Genomic DNA, 15929 nt, shown 5'->3' with positions numbered 1-15929 from the left:
CTTAATTTTTAGCACAATATAAGATCATATTATAACTCAATAAACAATTTCTAATACACTTTGAATTCTACTTTATTACATTACCTTGGGGGAAAATGAACATTAGGTTAAAATTAATACTGATCATTTTATAAAGATACTGAAATTGTTAATTGATTAAATATGCTACTGAGATTTGAAAAAAGTAAATTTTGCCGAGTGTTTTGGGGAGGGAATCCGCATGTACTGACCTACTACTCTGTATGTGGAACCGTCCTAGAGATCCTTTGCAGGAGTGATCTTACAATTTAATTAGTAACACAGCTTAAACTCTTTAGTACTTATGGATTACCTTTAGGGTGAAGCTATATCCTCAAAATGACCTATGGAACCCTCCGTGGTCTGGCGTCTCCCTGCTTTTTTGCCATGATTACTCCCCTAGCTTCCCCTTGGCTTTCTGCTCCATTCACTTGTAGTTCCTTAAAGACTGCCATGTGCCCTCTACTCAGAGTATATGATGATATCTTATTTCTACTTTGATTGCTGTCTTTGCACCGTCAGATCTTTCCTTTAGCTATCATTTCCTCGTGGAAGCCTCTGACTCTCAGCACTCTGTGACTCCCACTTACTTGTAGCACTTAACACTATCGTAATTTACCGTTTACCTATATGATTATTCTCTGCTAATTCCACTGAATGGTGAGCTTAATCAATGCAAGATCACTGTCAGGTTTTGCTCACTGTTATATCCCCAGCATCTAGGATATTTAGCAAATAGTAGACACTCAATAAGTTTCATTTAGGTACTCTCATTCCCATAATTGTTCCTTTAACATTTTCCCTCAATATCTTAATTTTCTTTCTAAGAAAGCAATTATGCTAAAAAATAGTTTATTATTTTCAGTTTTGAACATTTTTTTAATCAGGAAAAAACTTTGAATATTCTCACCTGTTAAAGAAATTAGAATACCTTGTGGTTTATAAGTGGTAATTTTTTTTTTTTACAGATTTTGTTTATTTATTCATAGAGACACACAGAGAGAATGAGAGGCAGAGACACAGGCAGAGGGAGAAGCAGGCTCCATGCAGAGAGCCTCACGCGGGACTCGATCCAGGGTCTCCAGGATCACGCCCCAGGCCGCAGGCGGCGCCAAACCGCTGTGCTACCGGGGCTGCCCATAAGTGGTAATTTTTAAAAAGAGCATATTTTATATCCCTTTTTCAGAGAATGTACTTATGCAAGCACTGTACCACATCCATCCTCACGGTGAGCTCTGTAAGAACGCACATCTTCCCTTCTTCTCCTTTGTGTTTGAGACTCTCAGACCAGTGTGTGGCATATTAGTATACCCTCAATAAATGTGAGTGGAACTGATGTACTGGTTAAAAAATCAGTTTCTTAGAGACAGTTACTATTGCATATCATGTCATTTATACCTGAAGATTTCAGGAGAATATGGAAGCAACATAATAAGGGCACTCAAGGTCTGGGCAGGATAACACGACAAACATAAAGGAAATGGGATAACCGAGATGGAGAGTCCGGCTGGTTGGAGGTCAGAGCGATGGTGGAGATACTGAAGAGGTGAACCTCCAGTCTCACTGGGTATTACTGTAACATGATGTATAGTGGAGGAGTAGGGTGGAAGTATATATATTTGAATGTGTAGGCGCTGGGATACCAGTAATGGTCTCACTAAAGAGCAAAACAGAGAAGAACTGAGGAAGATATCAGGTGGAGTTTCTCCCTGTTACCTGCTAGCACAGAGCGATAGTAAGTACCAGTGGCCTCCTGAACATCGAAGGACAATTTGCTGCTCTAAATGTTGGCCTTTAGTTGTGGGACCTAGTGAATGAAGCACTACAATAACTCAAAGGAAAATGCAGTAAAATTGATCAGCTCAGTTACATGACCCCAGTTGGCCTAACTTCCTGGGTTTATAAATTGAATAGCAAACATTTTTAGGATAGCCAAAATCAAGACATGAAAATACAGAGTATTTTTGATGCTTTATCAAATGAAAATGTCTCCATTTACTTTGGAAGTCTAAGAAAAGTACTTTTTACTTAAGATGAAAGGATGCTAGATTAAAATGGCCACTTGTTCTTCCATTAAATTGCTTTTCTGCGGAAAACTCAAAACATTTTATAAGTAAAACTTAATTTTGTTTGCATGATTTACAGTCATCAAACCAATACCTGATACAGTCTTTAAAGTATATTTTGCAGTCACTTTCTAATGAAAAATAGGTTAGTACTGTCACCTCTCTGTCATTCAAACCTTAACAGTACTTTAAGCTGAACATTTTGACCCTCAAATCTAAAAAGAAAAGGAGGGCAGCCCCGGTGGCGCTGTGGTTTAGCGCCGCCTGCAGGCGGGGGTGTGATCCTGGAGACCCGGGACTGAGTCCCACATTGGGCTCCCTGCATGGAGCCTGCTTCTCCCTCTGCCTGTGTCTCTGCCAATCTCTCTCTCTCTCTCTCTTTCTTTCTCTCTCTCTCTCTGTGTCTCAATGAATGAATGAATGAATAAAAATAAATAATAATAAAGAAAATCTTTTTAAAAAATAAAGAAAAAGAAAAAGAAAAGGAAATTAAAAATTTTAAAAAGCCCTCTAGGGAAATGCACCAGAGGGCGCTGCATTTTGGCTCTTTCTAAAAGCAGTCCCATTAGTCTGAAGTTTGTATTTCCATTCAACAGATATGAAAGTGCTTATGGGGTCCTAAGCAGAAGGCAACGTTCTTGCTCTACTTTGGGGAAGTTCTCTGTTCCAGGTAACAAGTCTGGTTTTTAAAACAATCACTTAAGAAGGTTGATTATTGTTCAGACATTTTAGAGCTCCTTTCAAAATTGTCTTCACAGAACATGAAAGACTCCTAACTCTGGGAAATGAACTAGGGGTGGTGGAAGGGGAGGTGGGCGGGGGGTGGGGGTGACGGGCACTGAGGTGGGCACTTGACGGAATGAGCACTGGGTGTTATTCTATATGTTGACAAATTGAACACCAATAAAAAATAAATTTATAAAAGAAATAGAAAATATCAAGTGTTGACAAAGATGTAAAAAAAAAATTGTCTTCAAAGTCTCTGTACTGTTTCCTATTTTGTGCTCTCAATGGGAGCACAGCCTTTGTCCTTTGAAAGCAAATTGAATTTCTGGAAACAACAGAAAACTATTTGGCAATAAGGTAGATGATCAAACCAGACAGTATTGGTTATAGTTTAAAAAAAAAAACCCACTAAAAATTAAGTTTTAATTTGCTAGCCTTACATGAGATGTTATGATACAGTAGAGAATAATATATAATTGGTTATGAGAATATACCAGTCGTGTTGTAAAGACCCTGAACTGAGGTTATCATTAACTCTTTCTTCTTCCTGACCACCCACCTGCAAGTCTTGTTACGACTATAACATATATCATATATATCATAAATACTCATGAAATCACCTCCCAGCTGTGAAGTGATAACATTGACTTGAAAATAAATTTTTCTGTGTGGCTTCCCTTATTTATTATTTGCTTGATTTCCTTTTCCTATACATTTATCACATATCTGTGTGTTCATAAAAATTACATTTTGGTTTTAATTGTTTTGACTTTATAAAAAGAATCATACTATATATAATCTTTAGGCCTTTTTTGTTTTACTCAAAATTATATTGCTATGACTTATCCATTTTATTATGTTTAGCTGAGGCTCATATATTATAACCACTGTATACTATTCCATTCTGTGACTAAATCACATTTTATTTGTTCATATCAACTCTTGAGCATTTGAGTTGTTCCAGGGATTGCCATGACAAAGAGCAATATCATGAACATTCTTATACATCTGTCCTAGCATACAAATGCAGCTACTTCTCTAATAATAAAGTTCAGTTAATTATATTTTCCTCTAGCATATCTGTACTAAGAATAGAATCTTTCTGTTAGAGTTTTCTACATTCCAAAAGGATTTAAGCAGAAACTCACGGTAAGTTTCCAGAATGATACATTCAACTTACTCATTTCTCACTAACTAAAATCTAGGGAGCCAGTTATTTCTGGTCCTTTGAACATTTGTATGATCTTACTTCCCCGTACTACCTGTTGTCAATGTAACTAGGAAAGAATAATCTAGATTTAAAATTATATGTAGACATAAGTGGCTGTGGTGTGCATTTGGCTAGATGAGGCTGAGTTTCCATGAGATACTTGGTTTCATGAGATACTTCAGTTTAAGACAGATCCTCTTTCTCATCCTAGTACTTCCTGTAATGCAGTCTTACTGAAATGGAGACTACTGATGTATCTTCTTGAACTGTCATCATTTATAATTTAGAAAATGTTCTGCTCATATAGTGTGGGGAAGTATGGATGTGAAGACCAGCAAATTCTCTTATCCATGCAAACAGCTCACCCTTTGACCGGTTTGACAAACCTGAGGATGTTGCTGAAACTCTTCCTTGCCTGTACTCAACGTTTAACTCATTTTTTCACTTAATATTTATAAAGTATATGTGTCTAGCATGGTACAACATTCTATTCTTGTACCAGGAAAACAGCTTCAGGCTTTTTCTTATTTTCAGGTAGAAAGGTAGCTAGTTTTAGAAGTGTCAAAAATGCAGTCCAGAGAGGCTGGAATTCATATTTTTTTATCCTATGTATTGAGGACTGAGAAACTTTAAAAAGCAAAGAAGTAAAACCTGTCAGATCCCATAAGTGACAGAAAAATCAGAGAACCCTCAGATATTAGTTGACAAACATCCAAGTGACAATGAGTTGAAATAAAAATTCTATTTTCTTTCTTGCATTCATCATGTTTTTATTTGGACATAAATTTATTGAAGAGTAGGATATGCATCCAGATTTTTAAGAAGATGATTTTTAACTTGAAAGATCTGGTCGTTTGTCTTCTACTTAGAGGTACATAGTAGGATCGCTCAAGTCACAGTTCTCAATGTGTATGTGGGACTGTATGCCGGGATAGACTTTCTGCAAGGGCAGTAGAGTTCCCAGTTTTTCTCCCTTCTTGATAGAACCTTTATATTTAACAGGCTTAATGTAGAACATTTTAATACAGAAACCTAAAAGAAAGGAAATTAAATTAGTTATTTTCTGGGTTTCAAGTAGCCTTGAATCAGAAATTCAAAAAAATAACAGAAATGGAAGAGAAAACAAAAAGAACTGAGACTTGATTGAACTCAGTAAGGGAATAGAGGAAGATGACAAAATCATATCAGAAATGAAGACTAAAACTGCAAGGTGCCCAAGGGAGAATAGATTCAAATGAACATTTAACGAAGGCATTGAGGAACAGCAGAAAAACACCAGGTTGCTGAGAAAATTGAGACTATTAACATATTTTGTTCTCAGAATAATTTCAATGCCAAGACCTATTCTAATAAAATAATTAGACTTTAAAGACAAATGGTCATAATTGGCACAAGAATGCAAATCTTACTAACACTAAAAGGGGAAAAAAAAGTAAAAACAAAAACACACCAAATAGAGAAGTAGAGTTAATTTAGTACTATAATTATGACAATGTTGGGACCACATACATGAGGTATATCTATAAATCTTAAATCATCTGTTAAAAAAAATTCCTACTGGCTTGAAAAGCAAAAAGCAATTCTATGCCATATTCAGTAAAACAATGCAAGGGACACCCAGGTGGCCCAGTCAGTTAAGCATCTGATTTTAGCTCAGGTCATGATCTCAGGGTCCTGGGACCAAGCCCTGCGTTGGGCTCCCTGCTCAGCAAAGAATCTGCTTCTCCCTCTCCCTCTGCTCCTACCCTGTTTGTGCGCTCCATCACTATCTCAAATTAATAAAATCTTTTTTTAAAAAAGGGTGGAAAATTAAGGGCTGGACCAAGATTTGTCAAGCAAATGGAAATAAGGGAAGCAAGGATTATGAATCTGTTATCAGAGAGTAGAACTGAGGCCAAAAATCACTGAAACAAGACAAAGGAGGGCAATGTATCCTGCTAAATACAAGGAAGATACAGCAGTTGTAACCATCCATGCACCAAATAACACAGAAACCACATATATAAAGACTACCTGAGATACAGGGAGAAATAGAAACTCACTAGTAATAGAAGATTTTAACAGACGTCAGTGAAAACAGGTCAAGTGGACAGAAAACATATGAAACGCCTTAGAATTGCACTGTCCACCATGGTAGCCACCAGTCGCATGTCAGCACTTGAAATGTAGGTAATCTTTTTTCTTTTAAATGATTTTATTTATTTATTCATGAGAGAGAGGCAGAGGGAGAAGCAGGCTCCCTGCAGGGAGGCCTATGTGGGACTCGATCCCAGGAATCCAGGATCATGCCTTGAGCCAAAGGCAACTGCTGAGCCACCCAGGCATCCCCAAAATGTAGCTAATCTGAATTAGACTTACTTTAAGTATATGATGCATGCTGGATTTTGAAGATAGTACCAAAAAAGTAAAACATTAGTAATTTTATGTTGCATTTTGAAATGATAATAGATAAAATACATTTTTTTAAAGATTTTATTTATTCATAGAGACATGGGGGGCGGCGGGGAGAGATACAGGCAGAGGGAGAAGCAGGCTCCACGCAGAGAGCCTGACGTGGGACTCGATCCTGGGTCTCCAGGATCACGCCCTGGGCTGCAGGTGGCGCTAAACCGCTGAGCCACCCGGGCTGCCCGATAAAATACATTATTAAAATTAATTTTCCCTGTTTTTTAAAATGTTCTTAGTATAACTACTAGAAAATTCTAAATTACATATGTGGCTTTTATTCCTATTGGGCAGTCCTATATTGAAAATCTAAACCAAAAAAAAAATTTTTTTTTTCTAAACAAAATCAGTACAATATGTCTGGGATCCCTGGGTGGCTCAGCGGTTTCGCGCCTGCCTTTGGCCCAGGGCGCGATCCTGGAGCCCCTGAATTGAGTCCCGCGTCGGGTTCCTGGTGCATGGAGCCTGCTTCTCCCTCTGCCTGTGTCTCTGCCCCTCTCTCTCTCTCTCTCTCTCTCTCAAATAAAAATAAATTGAAAAAAAATAAAGCCACTAACTTAAAAAAATACAGTATGTCTAATGTATATGTTAAACAGAACATGTGCATAGCCTCAACACTGAAACCAGTATAACACCTACTAATATAACAGTGCAGGAAGACCAAAATAAATGCAGGATATAACATGTTTATTCATTGGAAGACTCATTACTTTTAAGATATCAGTCCCTTTTTTTTTAAGATTTTATTTATTTATTCATGAGAGACAGAGAGAGGCAGAGACATAGGCAGAGGGAGAAGCAGGCTCCATGCAGGAAGCCCGATGTGGGACTCTATCCTAGGACCCCGGGATCACGCCCTGGGCTGAAGGCAGACGCTCAACCGCTGAGCCACCCAAGTGTCCCTGATATCAGTTCTTCTTGATTTGATCTATATAACCAATACAAAACCAACCAAAGTCCCAGCAGAATTTTTGGTGGAAATCGATAAACTGATTCTATTATGTATCTGGAAATGCATATGAACAAGAATTCTCAAGGCAGTCTGAAAGAAGGACAAAAGTTGAAAGATTTATACTAGCAGATATGAAGATGTATTTTAAAGCTACAGCATATTTTTGCAAGACTGACACACTGACCCATGAAACAGAAAGACCAGAAACAGATGTATGTATATTCTGACCATGATTTATGGCAAAAGATACTATGCTGCAATATCTGCAAAAAGATACTAGGGGAGGTAATGGTACTGAATCAGTTAGTTACCAATATGAGAAAAAAGATCTTGATCCCTATCTCATTCCTTACCAATCCCAAAGGGATCATAAACCTAAATATAAAAGATGAAATAATAAAGTTTACAGATGAGAACAGTATTTTTATGACATTAGGGTAAACAATGGATCTTAAGGAAAAAATGTGTTAACAGTAAAGGAAAATACTAAATTGGACTGCACTAAAAAGAATTTTTTTTATTAAAAGAAAGCATACAGAAAGTAAAAGGTAGCCCATGAAGTGGGAGAAGATATTTACAACACACAGATCTAACAGAGGACTCATATGTACAATATATAAAAAATATACTAATAAGAAAAAGGCAGAAAATACAAGGCAAAATACTTGAATGGCACCTCACAGAAGATAATATCCATGTTATCAATAAATATGAAAAGGTACTCAGTTGTATTAGCCATCAGGGAAATGCAAATGTAAGATAATGAGATATGACTATGTACTTATCAAAATGGTTGACATGATAAAGGTAGATAGATAGCACCAAGTACTGTGACTGGAGCAACTGGAACTTTCATCCACTCCTGGTAGGCATGTAATTGGAAGTACTACTCTGGGAAACTGGCGGTGGCTGCTAAAGTTGAAGGGGAACATACACCAAGTGACCCAGCGCTCCCACTCCTACAGCATTCCCGAACTGGGAAAATTGCTGCAGAGTGGATTTGTGGACACACTGGGATCACTGTCAGATGGACCCTGATGAAAAACTACGGCATGTGTGTGTGCCGAAAAACTCCAGTATGTGTCCCCGATGAAAAACTACGTTGATCACTGGACCCTAGAACCTGTAGTCCAACTGGTTGACCACAGCAGACTTTTGGGTGTCTAGAATTAGTGTCATTTTTGACTGGGTGTCCAGTAACCTCTGAGAAGCCCAATTATTTTGTCTTCCCCAATGTACAGCCATCTAGCTAAATGGCTGCAGGTCCCTTTGAGGATAGCTGGAAGTAAGGTTTATGGTAGAAATTTTTGGCCATGTGACAGAGCCCTTCCTCAAAGGGACTCAGTCCCATTTTCTTTCAAGGAGCTCTGGGATTGTGAACTGGCTCAAGTCTGGGAGGCCGGGGGAGGTTTTGTGACCCACTCTTGTGATGATTGAAGTCACAATTTTGTTCATCAGTGTTCCTGTTTATACAAATCAGGCTTTAGTGGGCTGCCCGTTTGTTCAGCTCTCAGGTCACTGTGATTAACCAGACAATGCCCCAGATCTCTGTGCTTCAGATGGTTCTGATTACCACTTCAGCTCTGCTGCCTGTTGGGTAACCATGCCAACCTTGGCCTTGCCTACTAAGTGGACGCTGTCCGGTGGCAGCAGTTTCCCTTGTCATTTTGGGCCTCCAGAGAACAGCCACCAACCATAGAGCTCTTTGAGGATGTGAGGTCCTTCACAAAATGTTTCTCACAGCTGGGGTGAGGGGAGTGTCCTCCCGGACCACTCCCACAGGAATGCACATTTATGTTCCTTACAAACATGTGCAGGGAAAGTTCATAGTATTTTCATCATTGCCTAGGCCCGGATGCGACTGAGATGTCCATCTAGGGAAAGATGATTACAGAAATGAAGATGTATGTGTACAAAGGAACAGCCTACATCATTGAGACTAAAACTGCATGCAAAGCAAATCTTCTAAACATTATGCAGAGTGAGAGAAGCCCCACAAAAAGACTGCATACTGTTTAATTCTGTTTATGTCATTTCCCAAGACAAGTGAAACTAGTGTATGGTGGGATGGTGATTATTGTTGCTGGGAAGAATGAGTATAGGTAGTACAGGAGGGCCTCTGGGATGCTGTTGAATGTTTTTTTTCTTGATTCGGGGGCTCGTTACACAGGTGTATTCACTTTGTGAAAGTTTAAGAGCTGTATTCTTATGCTTTGTACACTTGCCTGTGTGAATATTTTACCTCAATGGATTAAGAAAAAATAAAAATAAAAAACGATAAACAACAAGCCCAACACCTGGAGTACTAGATGACCCAGCTTTACCTAGAACATACAGGCCTTTGAAAATATTTTTCCAGTCACCTTTTGCAGAAATGCTAACATCTCTGAACTGTGGGATTTTGGTAAATTAAAGTATCTATTTATTATGGTAAATACTGTTGAAAGTGATTTTGTTTTTAGACTGTTAGGCAAAACCGCATGGGCCACAAGAATAAAAGTCCTTCAGTCAGTTGTGGGGTTAGGTAGAGAGTGTGCATCAAGAAGATGATTTCAGAGGAAGAGGTGGAACATCTTTGAAAACCCATTAGCTGTTTTAGTTTGGTATCCTATGTCCTTTCTAGCCTAGATGCTATCATTGTAGAGGAAGTATGAAACTTTGGTGTACGGCAAATGCATTAAATAAATAAGCATCAAACATTTTCCAGTATGTGTCCCCGGTATGTACAACGCCTCTTACCTCTTCCAGATATCCGAACACCATTATTAATGGCATTTTTGTTTTTATAAGGCTTCTCCTGGCCCACAATCATTCCGGTGAAAGGTGCATACACAGTAGATCCATCAGAACACAAGACATCCACACCCTGGTGAAGCCTGTGATTTCTAGAATGTAAATAGGAATGAACAGACTGAGGAACTGTCCTGGGAACTTTATTGCCCAGAAACGTGGTGTTGGACCACTGTTCCCAGACTAGGATGTCAAACCGCGAAACAACTAGAACTTGTTGGGATGTCCTGAGTTTCCTTACTCTTCTTTATCTCAATTTTAACTTCCCTCCGTGCAGGTAGTAATAACCATATTGTAAAGATTAAAACATTTAAGATAGTATTTGGTATATAGAGAGGCTTTAAGAACTTACTATCATATGGCATTTTGGGGAAATGAGACAATCTATGTAAGCATATTTTATAGATATATGAATCTTGATCCCTTCAAGACCACTTATCTTGGGATAAGCAGGGAATCTTATCATAAAGGATCACATTACTTTCATTTTTGTCTCAGTAATTCAGAAGTCATTATAAACGATTAAGAACCTGTCAGGAGTAAACGATTGGGGAACCTGGGTGGCTCAGTCGATTAAGTATCCAACTCTTGGTTTTGGTTCAGGTCATGATCTCAAAGTTGTGGGATTGAGCCCTGCGTCGGGCTCTGCTCTCAGCATGGAGTTTGCTTGGGATTCTCTCTCCCTCTGTCCTTCCCCTTTCTCTCTCTCTCCCTGTCTTTCTCTCTCTCTCCCAAATAAATAAATCTTTTAAAAATAATTTACTATATGTTTATTTTAATACAATGAGTGATAACTCCTGAGTTATTAAAGTGAATGGAACACAAACATTAAATGATCCCAGCTTATGAGATTTGTCTCTGACAACCCTCCCTGTTGTCTTTATGCTTGCTCTTACCAGCCTCTTCTCCCTTCTAATAGACTAGTGCCTGAAAAATCAGATTGATGATAATTGTTAGAATTATGTGTAAAGCAACACTGAGCAGGTTCCAAGTGAAGAGCCAATAACTTATTGTATAAGTCAAGGGCATAAACTTTAAGGTATGAACTAATTGAGCCTGAATCCTGGGAATTCAGAGGCCACGTTTCCATATTTCCTATCACAACCTTGTTCCAGGTGTTTGAGATTGCTTTGTAAGTAGTATCGGTTTAAGTGAGAATTCTAGTATAATTAGGATGCAGGCCAATTATGCAATTGGACACATGGCTATTTCATCAGAGTGGCACCCCCAAGGTGGTGCTGTACATTACTGAAAATTCACGAATGTATCCCTTATTGTCTGAAAGAAATTGCCTGTTGAGGCCGCCTCTGATGTTGAACTCCTACATCCTGGGTCGGTAACACTACAGTGTGATGGGAGGAGGAGCCAAAAACCTAAATCTTAGTGCAGCCATCACCACCTCCAGCTGTGTTTGGCAGGTTCCTTAACCTTTTGATACCTCAGTTCAAGTTCGTCTATAAAATGGGATAGTAATGTTGATTTTTACCTTGGAAAAACCAACAGGATACCATTGAGACGGAAAACACCACATTTCCTCCCCCCGCCCCTTTATTACGTGCTATTTTCCCAATTCAGAGCCCATACTTGAAGCAGAGGCCTTGGAAGCTGCTCTAGAAAGACACTAGTACAGCTGCATTAATCTCTGAATCCTGCTGTCAGAGGGAAATGATTATGAGTGCTTGAAACAAGGACAGAAAGCAAAGAGGTTAAGAACCATAATAATTTATGGGTTTTTTTGTGAAACTCCATACCTTTGGGCAGTGTACTGGCCACAACCATGGCTGTCACATGTCCTGATCTCATTGGAAGACCTGCCAGCACAGATATTAGCCCATGGTCCAGCCAGTGCTAAAAAAGAGAAACACAAGAAGCAAATTTTCTCACTTCATTTATTTCCAGTCTCTGTTTACCTTTTATGTCTCTCAGTAGATTCAAAAGTTCTGTTTTCACTATAGTTTTTCTCTAACTTTCTGTGGGTTATGGGTAGGTTTTCCTTTAACTCATGATTCAGATATAAAATTATGGCCAGCTTTTCCCCTGGCCATAAAAATGTGTTTTATTACACACAGAGTATTTGCAAAAATGTTTATTTATAAGCATTAATCTCCATCACTACAGTTTGTTTCAGATTATTGACTAATAAATGGCATACATTGTGCTTTTCAGATTTTCTTTGCCTATTACTTGGGACCATTATGTTTAAGTTAAGCCAACATGAACAGCATAGCTCAAAGAAATAATTCTAGAAATTCCAAAGTAACTTTGAAATGTTCCTTTATTATTAGTCCTGATAATCAAATCCAAGAAAATGTTTGAAGAAGAAACAGATTCTGAACTAGCAAAATGTATTTAGCACTAAAATAAATCTTTGTCATATTTGCAAAAAATAGAAGCGAGAGATTCCTAGAAATAAGAACATGTCTATCCAATTTAACCTAGAGTAGAGAGAGAAGATAAAGGAAGGAAGGGAGTAGAAATAATTATATGAAAAATTATATAGCAGTAAAGTGGAGGAGGGGCTGGCTCAGTGCATTTTGTGTATACTTGTTTTAGGTACATCTTCTCTGTAGGTAGCAGTAGATAAATACTTAATTGAATTAAATTTCCCGGATTTCCAATGTTAACATTCACAGAGAGATGCAGTTAACAAACTCAACCTTTTACTTTGAAATACACTAACAAAACAGAAGCAAAAACAAGACCAGTTAATTTGATTATTGATTTTATTTAAAGATATTTTACTATTCATTAATAAGTGCTATGAGAGGAGCTACAGAATATGGCCACTTAAGTATATTCTTTTTTTATTTTTTTATTTTTTTGTATATTTTTTATTGGAGTTCGATTTGCCAATATATAGTATAACACCCAATACTCATCCAAATATACTTTTTTAGAAGATGAGTTTCACATTATATGGTCTCGTTCATTCGGGGAATATAAAAAATAGTGACAGGGAATAAAGGGGAAAGGAGAGAAAATGAGTGGGAAATATCAGAGAGGGAGACAGAACATGAAGGATTTGTAACTCTGGGAAACGAGCAAGGGGTGGTGGAAGGGGAGGTGGGCCGGGGGTTGGGGTGACTGGGTGAGGGGCACTGAGGGGGGCAGTTGATGGGATGAGCACTGGGTGTTATGCTATGTGTTGGCAAATTGAACTCCAATAAAAAAATATACAAAATAAAAAAAAAGAAAAGAAAGTGAAAAGACAAAAACAGAAGATGGGTTTCAAATGTCTTATACTTTCAAGACAATATATTGATTGAAATATAATACCATCACTTTAGTACTAATATTTATCACTGGGGATTGAGGCAAATGTTAGACTATTTATTTATTTATTTATTTATTTATTTATTTATTTATTTATTTATTTTTGTTAGAAAATTTATTAACGTACGCATCTTCCTCTCCTGCTACGACTCTTAAGGGAGTGCTCCCCTTGTCCTAATCCACACCAGTTGCTGTTATCAGGAATTCTCGAAATCAAATTCTGACAAAAACTTTATTTTCCAATTATGTTCCAGTTAAATCCTAGACCAATTAAATCCTAGACCAATCCTGTCCAATTAAATTGACAGACTTCCCTTAAAGTCCTCCATTCTACTTTTATGTTTCCCTCACTAAAGAATCATAACATTCAGGTGGAAATCATGGAGAACCCCGATCATGTAGTCTTCCTAGCCCACTTTCAATAATCAACTACATAAGTATCTGTTGTGATTGTGATATTAATAGCTTTTAAATCTTTTATTAAAATTTGCTTTTTAAAATTAGGCAAGATTTTAAAATTGTTTTTGACTTACCAGTCGAAATCAAGACAGCACAAAGAAAGACTCCTGTGGAAAACATTTGGCTTTTGCTTTCCTTAGGATGTTTCTTCCTCTGATAATTTGAATTGCCCCCTCACTCTTTGAAAAAGAGCCAGGTTTGAATTATTTAGCCTTAGGATCTTGCATCTCTCATTTCTTTAATTTAGTGATACACAAAAAATACGAGAATGAAGCAAGTCAAAGTTGAATATTGGGTTCACATGTAGGACTTTTGTAAAAGTGATCTGAAGGAGAAAGTAATTTTATTGGAAATGCTGACTAAATATTAACAGAAAATGATAAGACTGGGTGACTGTCTTCTGGGCTGTGGCTTCATGAATGGCTGTGTACATAGGAAAAGTATAAAAATATGCACAAATTAACTTTAGGATAGTAGGTACCTTTGAAGAGAGAGGGAAATAGAATTATAGAGAGGCATACAGAGTGCTAAACTCTAAAATATTCATATTTTGAAATTCAATATTTAATATTTAAAATATTTAAATATTAAATTATTTCAATATTTAAAATTCAATATTCAATTTAAGATTCAATATTCATATTCATAAAAATATGAGAAGCAAATGTGTAAAAGTATTAATTTGTTAATTATCAGAGGTAGATACATAGCTATTATATTAATATATGTGTTTTTCTGTATATTTGAACATGTGTTAACACCTCCTTCTTGTTATGTTTAATGATATATGAAGCCCTGGGATTTTCTGTGGAAACATCCCCATTTAAATAATTTGTTGGAAGCCGTGGGAGACTGAGATTGATTGTGCTTCCAGTTCTTTTCTCCCTGCATCCACACCCTTCCCGGGTCTCTGTGGAGGCAGAGGTGCTTTCCCAATCTTTGGTGTGTGCTTCAGCTATACGACCTGCCCTGACCAATCAGATGAGACACAAGTGATAGTTCATGAGTAGAGCTCTCAGAATTACTAAGCACAAGAAACTCCATTGTGTTTATGGAAATATTACGGGAGTGAAAGCAAATATAAGCCAGCTAACCGAACAAACGTGCTGCAAGAGGCTGCCTGATGTCCATTTTGAAGTGGTAGCCTGGGGCCCGAAGGCACCTTCACTGTTTCTTGTGTATTCTCAGTGACTGTAAGGTGATGGCCACATGTGAGAGGTCTCTCGATTAGAAACTCTGACCTGTTAATAGACAACTCTGAGTGAGACCTTTATCTTCTTTGAGCTGTATGTCCTCACAAGGAAATGTATGTGGAATATGGTTACTCGTTGGGCTACAGTTACTGAAGGGTGTTTAACATTTGCAAGATGGTCAACTATGAGCATTAAGTTGACCTCTTGTGTCTCCCCCATGCCTCATGCCCAGGCCATTTTACTTTTTGATTTTTATCTTAAAGATTTTATTTATTTGTTCATGAGAGACAGAGAGAGGTAAAGAGGCAAGGAGAGGGAGAAGCAGGCTCCATGCAGGGAGTCCGATGTGGGACTCCGTCCCAGGACCCCGGAATCATGCTCTGAGCTGAAGACACTCAATCACTGAGCCACCCAGGCATTCCCCATTTTATTTTTATTAGCACTTTCACCAAAGGTAGAGGGGCCAGTGAGTAAGGGGAGAAATTCAAACTGTCTGTAATTCAAGTTTGAGGGCAAGCATACTAAAAACTACTTCCTATATCAAGATAACTACAAGTTACTTGCCTTTTTTTTTTTTAAGATTTTATTTATTCATGAGAGACACACAGAGAGAGGCAGAGACACAGGCAGAGGCAGAAGCAGTCTCCCTGCAGGGAGCACAATGCAGGACTCGATCCCAGGACCCCGAGGTCATGGCCTGAGCGGAAGGCAGACACTCAACCACTGAGCCCCCAGGTGCCCCTACTTTTTTCCTCTTTCAACACATTGTTCTCCTCTCCTGTTAGAAAAGTTTGACA

At 38.0% G+C, this 15929-nt stretch overlaps 1 protein-coding gene across 1 annotated transcript; it reads right to left on the bottom strand.

Moving 5' to 3' along the window:
- Positions 1 to 4773: 4773 nt before the first annotated feature.
- On the bottom strand, positions 4774 to 14256 carry LECT2 (leukocyte cell derived chemotaxin 2). Its single transcript, XM_041760621.1, has 4 exons — positions 14014 to 14256; positions 11959 to 12055; positions 10157 to 10302; positions 4774 to 5052 (listed from the first exon to the last, which is right to left on the bottom strand). Exons 1-4 carry the CDS (start codon positions 14057 to 14059, stop codon positions 4886 to 4888), a joined length of 456 nt encoding a protein of 151 aa, XP_041616555.1. The 5' UTR covers positions 14060 to 14256; the 3' UTR covers positions 4774 to 4885.
- Between the last annotated feature and the right edge of the window lie 1673 nt (positions 14257 to 15929).

The sequence above is a fragment of the Vulpes lagopus genome, chromosome 7 (genome assembly GCF_018345385.1).
Source record: "Vulpes lagopus strain Blue_001 chromosome 7, ASM1834538v1, whole genome shotgun sequence".
NCBI lineage: Eukaryota > Metazoa > Chordata > Mammalia > Carnivora > Canidae > Vulpes > Vulpes lagopus.
The sequence above is the reverse complement of the archived record's forward strand: the minus strand, read 5'-3'. Positions and strand labels throughout refer to the sequence as shown.

Excerpts from the sequence above, each read along its gene's own strand:
- LECT2 (XM_041760621.1), bottom strand. The coding sequence starts at position 14,059 with ATGTTTTCCACAGGAGTCTTTCTTTGTGCTGTCTTGATTTCGACTG. Across the intron at positions 12,056-14,013 it reads TGCTGTCTTGATTTCGACTG|CACTGGCTGGACCATGGGCT; the intron begins GTAAGTCAAAAA and ends TCTCTTTTTTAG. Across the intron at positions 10,303-11,958 it reads GGCCAGTACACTGCCCAAAG|AAATCACAGGCTTCACCAGG; the intron begins GTATGGAGTTTC and ends TTTACATTCTAG.